The sequence below is a fragment of the Rutidosis leptorrhynchoides genome, chromosome 4, assembly GCF_046630445.1.
Source record: "Rutidosis leptorrhynchoides isolate AG116_Rl617_1_P2 chromosome 4, CSIRO_AGI_Rlap_v1, whole genome shotgun sequence".
Classification (NCBI taxonomy): Eukaryota; Viridiplantae; Streptophyta; class Magnoliopsida; order Asterales; family Asteraceae; genus Rutidosis; species Rutidosis leptorrhynchoides.
Window position 1 is genome coordinate 53,173,273 of NC_092336.1, and position 8,969 is coordinate 53,182,241.

At 33.3% G+C, this 8,969-nt stretch overlaps 2 protein-coding genes across 3 annotated transcripts; one reads left to right on the forward strand and one right to left on the reverse strand.

The window, feature by feature from the left end:
- Positions 1 to 4,017, reverse strand: LOC139839540 (thylakoid lumenal 15 kDa protein 1, chloroplastic). 2 transcript variants are annotated; one of them, XM_071829621.1, is made up of 8 exons: positions 3,860 to 4,017; positions 3,634 to 3,768; positions 3,450 to 3,545; positions 1,679 to 1,751; positions 729 to 790; positions 442 to 523; positions 309 to 369; positions 1 to 212 (listed from the first exon to the last, which is right to left on the reverse strand). In XM_071829621.1, the coding sequence occupies exons 1-8, from the start codon at positions 3,959 to 3,961 to the stop codon at positions 161 to 163; spliced, it is 663 nt and encodes a 220-aa protein (XP_071685722.1). In that variant the 5' UTR covers positions 3,962 to 4,017; the 3' UTR covers positions 1 to 160. The 2 variants fall into 2 exon arrangements, with proteins under 2 accessions (XP_071685722.1, XP_071685723.1); XM_071829622.1 differs by lacking the exon at positions 3,450 to 3,545 and having other exon boundaries at positions 3,860 to 4,016.
- A 797-nt stretch (positions 4,018 to 4,814) lies between these two features.
- Positions 4,815 to 8,631, forward strand: LOC139840637 (uncharacterized). Its single transcript, XM_071830893.1, has 3 exons — positions 4,815 to 4,950; positions 5,147 to 6,366; positions 8,500 to 8,631. Exons 1-3 carry the CDS (start codon positions 4,815 to 4,817, stop codon positions 8,629 to 8,631), a joined length of 1,488 nt encoding a protein of 495 aa, XP_071686994.1.
- The last annotated feature ends 338 nt before the right edge of the window (positions 8,632 to 8,969 follow it).

The window sequence follows — 8,969 nt, forward strand, 5'->3', positions numbered from 1 at the left end:
AAGAACCAGAAAGAATATAGACTTCATTTTCAATAGCGACACAAGACGATCCGTGATTAGCCAACAAACGATGGAACTTTTCAGAAAAAAATGATACAGCTTTTAGAGATTCGCAACATGAATTCCTACGAAATGATGCCACAGGAGCTCACGGCTCGCCCTACTTGCAAAACAACGTTTCTCGTGTTTCATTGCCTGTTGTCGGATTCACCCTGATATGTAAAGACAGTGAAGCATCTTTAAAACTCGGTACGAATATGTGACATTATTTAAAGAGGTATGGTTAGTAGGAATAGTAGATCAGTTACCCATCAGCAATTTTACAAAGGTATTCCTTTTGATCTTCTCTTAAAGGGACATCCGTGAAATCTGTGCAGATCAATTAAACTTTTTTCTTTATAAAACTGAATAAAAGATTATATAACCACATGTGATAGCTACCTGCGCCTGTTATGATTGATCCTTTGAAAGATGTATTCCCTGTAACAAGTGCTCCTTCCAAGTTAGCATTAGTCAAATTTGCCTGTAATAAGTTAAAGAGACGAAAGTGATAATCTTTCAAGGATAAAAAGTATACAAAGCACAAGAATAGTGGGTGTAATAGACGATCTATAGGGATTAGGGACGGTTGATTTGTGAGAAATCAAAGGACCACATGAATGAAATATGCAATTTACCCGTCTTATTATAAACTTGTTAGCGAAAAACGTCTCATTTGTAGATTTTACCTTTGTTACTTGTGCTAAGGAGAAGTCTGCGCCTCTAAGATCAGCATCGGATAGATCAGCTCCTGAAATTAAGACATAAACAGTGATGATAAGAGAAAATATATGGAATCATAAATTATAACTAACGTACCTTAAAAAATTAATCGATTGTTAGTTCTAATCTTCGTTAAGAATGTGATGTTTTTTTTTTTTTTTTGGAACATCAAACACACACATGTATAGTCGTTTCTGGCTTTTCCATAATTTTTTTTAAAGGCAATAGTTGGCATCGTATACTTTCGTTTGCCACACACACACGCACTTTCGAGCAGAAACCCGAACCATATTACAGGGATCTGAATCTTAAATCATCCCGAGGGGCAGGCGGCTCGGACCTGGACCCTGAATATGACCGGTAAAACCTCCCATGGGGAAACCCGGCTTATCGGAATAATTTCTACGGGTATTTTTAAGGAAAGGGGACTCGAAATCGACACCTTTCTCCCCTCCCAATACCTAAGCATTGGGGTGAACCACTGGACCACACATGTGGGTTCCTTTTTCATTATTAAGGTCTCATATTCCCATTATTAAACGCGGTATGACAATGCACTGATAACGTTCAACAAACAAGCGCATAATGTTGCATGGAGTGGCCCAAGGATTTCGCTTGAAACACAAACACGGAGTTTGAGCCCAGCCCGCCCCCTCTTCGGTTTGGAATCAACCCAGTCAGGTTCTTAAATCTTAAATTCCTTGTTGTGGCCCAGTTGCATTTTTTCTTTTTGACTCAATCATCACTACATACTTGAATACTTGATTACCTTGTTTTTTTATGGTAAAAGAAAGTAACTAGCTTGAGTAAAAAGATGATAATGTTACTCTAGTTTGTTTCAAACCACTACTCACAACAATAGGCATAGCATATACTGTGTAGTGTAGAAACACAGAACAATAAAAGAATGCAAAACCTGTTAAATCAGCATCAAAGAAACTAGCTCCAAGTAACTTTGCGTTCTTAAAATTAGTTTGTCTCAAAATTGACTGCATCAGAAGGGGTAAACAAGCACAGCCATTAAATTATTAAACTACCAACTTATAATTCTAATTAAACCTTACTCATGCTTGTAAAAGTCCCCCGACTCGTCGGGATTTTTAAGTAGTCCGACTAGTCCCTGACTAGTCTTTGAACTGACCGATTTATCCGGTCAAATTAGTAAGTCAAGTCAGATTCATTAGTTCAAAGTCGGATTTTATTCGGTCAAAATCGATAAAGTAGGTCAACTTCCTACTAGTCCTGATTACTTTTAACTTAGTTGATTAGTCCCTACAAACTAATCCCGAGTAGTGAACTTTCAACCTACTTACTAACATTAAATATCAGATTTTGCTAACGACAACCCTAAATGTTTTAAAGTATTGCACAACTTGATAACCGCCTTTGTGTAAAAGCAGTTGATAACCACTACTACATACAAGGATTTAATGCATGTTAACGACAAGTCGAGAACCCTTAAATCCTTGAACATTTCACTATATATACTAAAACTAATTTTAGAAGCCCGTGCGTTTCACGACATTTGTATAAACAAGTAGTCGATAACATTAATATTGGTTTATTAAATGTAAACATTTGTACCATAAACATTAATATTGAATAATAACGTATAAATTATGAGCCCCTCTGTTAGAATCATTTTAACTTCAATTGCCAAATAATCAATAAAACACCAAGCATGCGCCTTTAAAAAGTTATTTTAAAACCGATTATTAAAAATAATATTTTATATATATCTCTAGTTGTATATGTTTTTAGTAGTAACTAATTCTATTATGTCAAAATCTCAAACAAAGCAACATAAATCTAAATGTCTATCATAAAATAACCATTTTGACTTCAATTGATAAACATGAGCCCGCGCGATTATATAATATTCTACAAAATATTATATTAACGTAACTTTTATGAGCAACATGTAAATTAATTTTATATTATATAAAATATCCTTCTAAAATAATATTATAATATTAACATTGTTAATGGTTTTTAATATATGACCTTTTATTATACATATAAATCATATCAATATTTATTAAATCAATGTATCGGTTAATATAAATTTAAAGTTATTATTATATTAATTATTTTAGTATAGAACTAATTTTTAATTTATTATAATAATATTTATTGTTTGAAAAAGAATAATTCAAATAGTTTCTAAAATAATTTCATAATAATATAATATATAATATTATAATATTAGTATAATTATTATAACATGAGAAGTGATTCTCACACACCACTTTTTGATCCATATACATTTTTGTCTCATAAAATCACAGTTATGTCCCTAGAGAGTTAAACTTATATTATTATTATAAGTATAATTAAGAGTAAAATAGATATTTAGGTATAAATGGATCAATAAGTGATGTGTGAGAATCATCTCTCTTATAACATCTATCGTTTCATAATATTAATATAATATTATATTATATATTATTTATAGTAATATAATATGATATTTTAGGTAATGAAATTGTATATTAACTTAACTTAAATTAGGTTATCTAAGAAATTTGATTAATATATGAAAATAATTTATAGACCGACACATGAATAGAAGTAAATGAGGAGTTGACATGTGACAGGAAATAATCAGAAAGTGACACGTAGGGATTATTGTCACGCGCTTTATATAATATAATATATATAGATAGATAGATAGATTTCAAAAATACCGTTTTAAAATCTTGCTTGATCAAAGTCTTGCCGCTAAAATCTTTTCCAGTAAGATCTTGCCCTCTCGTAACTTCAGAACCATACGGTCCTCCTCCCTAAATTAATTCAATCACACGTAACTTTATAAACCAAAAATAATAATATTAATTTCACAATTTTATAAGATTATGCGTTCCAATTAACCTTAAATGCAAGGGCAGGATCAACGGTGAAGGCGATGGAAGCTGAAATTAGAGCTGTGATACATGCTTTAGATATAGATTCCCCAAAACTGATTGACGAATCATCTGTGAATTTGATTTTGACTTTGGTTTGATCCTGTTATTGAAGGTAGTTAATTCAGTTTTTGATAGTAGTAAGAATAAAGATGAAATTGATTGATTATGATGATGATGAAATGAGAGTGTACCTGTGAAGAAATGGGGAATTGGATAATTGGGGATGATTTGAAAAGGGGAAGAGAAGAATGGGGTTTGGAGTGACACAACAAGGTGAAGTTGAGAACCGCCATTGTTAACTCAAGTTTGTGGGTGATATTATATCATCATCATCATGTGGATATACATTTCCTATTTAGTTTTTGATAGCCAATGACAATCGTGTGGGTCAGCCAATAATTTCCGGATAAAAAACATGAAGAAAAATATACAAGCACTCCGTATTACATTGTACATTTTATTAGTTTTTTTCACTTATCGTTGCATACATTATAAATATAAGGAAAATGCTAACGACATCCCTACTAAGAGTTGTCGTTAACATACATTAAGTATTTGTACATGGCGATTATTAGTCATTTTTATAAAGGCAGTTATCAAAATTTGTAATATTCTAAAGCGTGTTAAGGCTGTCGTTAGTATTTTCCTAAAGAACTTTTTTATTTATTTATAAAAATACGGAGTAAATAATTAATTTAAAATGTCTTAAAATTGAATAATAAACTATAGTTATAAATATAGGATACAAAACTAAATACAAAATGTTTACATACTCACAAATCGATGTGCACATTCTCTCTCTCTCTCTCTCTCTCTCTCTCTCTCTCTCTCTCTCTCTCTCTCTCTCTCTCTCTCTCTCTCTCTTTTAATAATTCTACTGTGTTTCTTTCCCAACGTTCAAAAAAAACCTACAACCCCCAACAAACTTTGACTGGAAATAACAAGCTATTACCAGAAAATTAGAAGACACCACCACTTCCATTTAACTGGAAATTAGCTAACGAACCTAACCAAACTGGTCTCGCCGTCGTCGGAGCTCCCACGCGCCACCAGGAGTAACCGGAAGAGGTGCGTTTTTCCGGATAATAAACTGGTTTTTCTGCCATTTTCCGGCAAGTGGGATACCATCTTCTACGGAACGGGCTCATGAACGTTTTTCCTCACAAGAAACAACCACTTTTGTACTCGCCGGCCTCACCGTTTCCCATCAATTGCCGCCGGCTGCTACCGGAAATTAACTTTTCCGGCTGGTTACCTCTTACCACTCCCTTTATTTGTGTTGGTTAACTGATTCTGTGTGCTGCTTGTCTTTTACGTATATATATATATACCTCATATTCACATTATCAGTGTTCTTATTTATTTATTTCTTTCTTTCTTTATTTATTTCATTTTCAATTTTAAATATTTTAAATAACAAATATATACTAATTGTACATATTCCTTTTTAGCTTGTTTTGGTGTATATGTTAATATAGACCCTACACTTACTTATGGTTACTTGAGGTCATGTCCTCCTACCTTAGGGGTGAGTAGGACTAGAGGGGTTAGAAGCGGTAGTAGGGTAGCCACCCTTGGTATGATTAGAGTGGGTAGTTGGAATATAGGAACATTGACGGGCAAGAGGATTGAGCTCGTTGATACCTTTCTTAAGAGTAATGTGGACATAGTGTGTGTTCAAGAGACTAGATGGAAGGGTGAAGGGGCGGTAGATATTAAGGACTATAGGTTGTGGTACTCGGGTTCTAGGATAGCACGGAACGGGATAGGTATCTTTTTGGGAAAACTACATAAGGATAACGTTGTTGACGTGGGTAGGTTTAGCGATAGGATTATGTCGGTTAGTCTTATTATTAAGGAGGAGACTTTCACGGTCATTAGCGCATACGCACCTCATGCGGGTTTAAGTGAGGCGGAAAAGAAGAGTTTTTGGGAATTGTTAGATGAGGTAGTGAGGGGGTGCCCAGCGGATCATCGATTGATTATAGGGGGTGATCTGAATGGACACATAGGAGCGGAGGCAGAAGGTTACGAGGGAGCCCATGGGGGCTTTGGGTTTGGTCCTAGAAACGAAGAAGGGCGCTCGATTCTTGAGTTTGCCGTTGCCCACGAGTTGGTTATAGCAAACTCTTTCTTCAAGAAGAGGGATTCTCAGTTAGCCACTTTTCATAGCGGGGGTCGTTGCACCCAGATTGACTTTTTGATCCTTCGTAAAGGGGAACTTAGGACATGTAAGGACTGTAAGGTCCTTCCAGCCTTGACGTGCTCCTCCCTGCATAGATTGTTGGTCATGGACATAGTCACCCGGGGAAGAGTTGGCAGGAGGGCCAGGGTTGTGCAACATAGAATCCTTTGGAAGAACCTACATGGTGCGAAAGCGGAGACTTTTAGAGCGACTGTTGCTGATAGATTGAGTGTAGAAGGGGATAACGTAGCTCCTACTGACGTAGACCAGATATGGAACCGCATGGCATCTACTATCAGAGAGGTGGCAAAAGAAGCTTTAGGGGTGACATTAGGGACATCGAGAGCCCACAAGAGTAGTAGAGAATCGTGGTGGCTTAGTGATGATGTCCAAACGAAAGTTACGTTAAAGCAGATGAGGTTTAGGGAGCTCATTACCTTTGGAGAAGGGACGTCTGCAGAGAGGACTAGGGTAGAAGAAAGATATAAAGAAGCTAAAAGGGAAGAAAAGAAGGTCGTAGCAATTGCAAAAGGCAAAGCTTATGAAGATTTATATAGGAAACTAGACTCCAAGGAGGGAGCCAATGACATATATAGAATAGCTAAAGCTAGGGAGCGAAGAGGCAGGGACTTAGTTGTGATGACCCGGAAATTTCCGATCAAATTTAAACTTTAATCTTTATATGTTTCCGACACGATAAGCAAAGTCTGTAATGTTGAGTCTCGAAAGTTTTGAAATCTATATTCATGTAATTAATTACCCTTTGACTATGCTCAACGATTCACGAACAATTGAGGGTAAATAAATATAAAAATATGTATACAAAAATAAATATAAGTGTATATACAATAGTTGAATTAATAAAGTACAATTAATCAATTGGAATTAAGAATGTAAAATAATAAATAGAATAATTATATCACTATTATATGAATATATATAAACATATATATATGATTGCTATTAATAGTAATTATTATTATTATTATATTGTAATATAAGTAAAATATATAAATATTCAATATTCAATAAATGTTATCATGTAATATATGTTATAATTATTAATTTACATAATTAGTAAATTGTAATATCAATATAATGTAATTACAAGTTATTTATAGTTGTTATTTTATTATTATTATTATTAATATTAAATATTAATATATGTACTACTAGTATATCTAAATATAATTTCATGAAATTTGATACACATGAATTGTTATGTTATTATTATTGTTATAATATCATTATCATTATAATTAGTAATTATAATTTTTATTAGTATTATTATTAAATATTATTATTACCATCTTATCATTATCATTATTTTTACTTTTATCTTTATTATTAATATTAGTATTATTTGATGTTACTAATTATTTTTATCATTAAGACTAGTATTATTTCCATTGTTACTATTAGTGTATCTAATATGTAATTTATTAATTTTATTAATCAGTAAAATTAATTACAATATATGAATATAAAAACTATTATATATCGCATGATCTATATTATATATCATATCAGTATCATTTTTTTTTTCTCTTTTCCTTGATGTGTAACTTGTCAATTCCTGTCTACAATCACAAACAAAATCAGTTAGGGATCAACCTCAAATTTTATTTTTTATTCATATATTCACTATCTGCTTTATTAGGTTTTGTTTGGTACCCTATGGTTCGAATAAACTGAGATACATTCACATTCACAATATACATATTACATATAGGGATTTAAGAAAAACTCTATTCTTTTTATTCTTATCATCTATCTCTGCTCGATCATCAAGATCACCATTATTGCAACTGAGACCATCAACGAACTTGATCACCACAAACCATTTAACTTAATCACACCACAAACCAAAACTCATTTAAGTACCATCGAAACCACCTATACCGTTGCTATATCTATACATATATATATTGATTCATTTTCACCTCAACCAAGTCGAATCATCCCCAAAAACTGTTTACTCCCGTTCTCTATTTCAAGCGAAAACGAAACCCACCTTCGTTATTTTTGTTATCCTGATCATGTCTACCGCTACTATTTTCGTTTTACTCTACAAAATATATATACTCGTTCCTGTTAGAAGTTTAACAAACCCCATCCGCCACCACCACCTTTTGAAACCGGAATTCAACCATTGCCACCTTCTTCATAAACATACAACTTGCAAACCTTGTATCTAAATGATACTTCAAAGCCCAGGACCCACCCAAATTGTTTTCTGTCGAATTCCAAAGGGTAAAACAAACCCACTTGTTAAAGTTAGTGTGTTGTGTTCAATTATGGATCACGTTCGATTTAATATAATCATCATCACCGATTTTTTTTTCTTTTTCTTGCTTCCCACTTGTTAGAAAGCAAACATGGTGGACCGTGAGGAATTATAAAGCAAATGGGACGTTCACATATTTTTTTTATCATATCAATAGTGGAACATTATTGATAAAGCAAAGGGGATCGACTACTTTAGAGGATTACAAGTAATGCGTTATATTTTTTTTTTTATAATTAGAGTGGGGCTCGATATATAATATCACGACTAAAGTTGAAGTGCAAAAGTGTCGTGGTGTTGACCATTGATATGTGGTGCTAGTATAGATTAGTTTATATATACAACTTGGGTTATTCAAGATAAATTATGATGATGATGTTACGGGTTCGATGCATGAGGATGATGTGAAGGTGATGACCGATGTAAATTATGATGATGATAACGGTATGACAATAATGAAGATGATTAGAAACGATGATTTAAGGTTATGATATGGTATTGATGAGGATCGTGAAAAGGAGGGAGAAGAAGGGATATATACGTATAGAAGATATAGATATAAGTATGATGTTGCCCAGGAAAAACAGGTTAGCTTGAATGGTTGAATGTGTTAGCAGGTTAGCAAGAAGACCAGGGTTCGATTCTAGGTTGGAACATTTTTTTTTCTCCTTTAACAATAAATATGGTTGGGCTGCTAATTGGGCTCCAGTTAATATGTTGGGCTTATAGATCCATTAGATTAATAATCACTTGGGCCGTGACCTTGTTAGGCCGAAAGAATAGGATAAATACAATTGGGTTTCATATTAGATTATAAGGACAAAAATGG

Excerpts from the sequence above, each read along its gene's own strand:
- LOC139839540 (XM_071829621.1), bottom strand. The coding sequence starts at position 3,961 with ATGGCGGTTCTCAACTTCACCTTGTTGTGTCACTCCAAACCCCATTCT. Across the intron at positions 370-441 it reads ATCAATCATAACAGGCGCAG|ATTTCACGGATGTCCCTTTA; the intron begins GTAGCTATCACA and ends TGATCTGCACAG. Across the intron at positions 213-308 it reads CTTTGTAAAATTGCTGATGG|GGTGAATCCGACAACAGGCA; the intron begins GTAACTGATCTA and ends TTTACATATCAG.
- LOC139840637 (XM_071830893.1), top strand. The coding sequence starts at position 4,815 with ATGAACGTTTTTCCTCACAAGAAACAACCACTTTTGTACTCGCCGGCC. Across the intron at positions 4,951-5,146 it reads CACTCCCTTTATTTGTGTTG|ACCCTACACTTACTTATGGT; the intron begins GTTAACTGATTC and ends ATGTTAATATAG. Across the intron at positions 6,367-8,499 it reads CTAAAAGGGAAGAAAAGAAG|ATAAATTATGATGATGATGT; the intron begins GTCGTAGCAATT and ends GGGTTATTCAAG.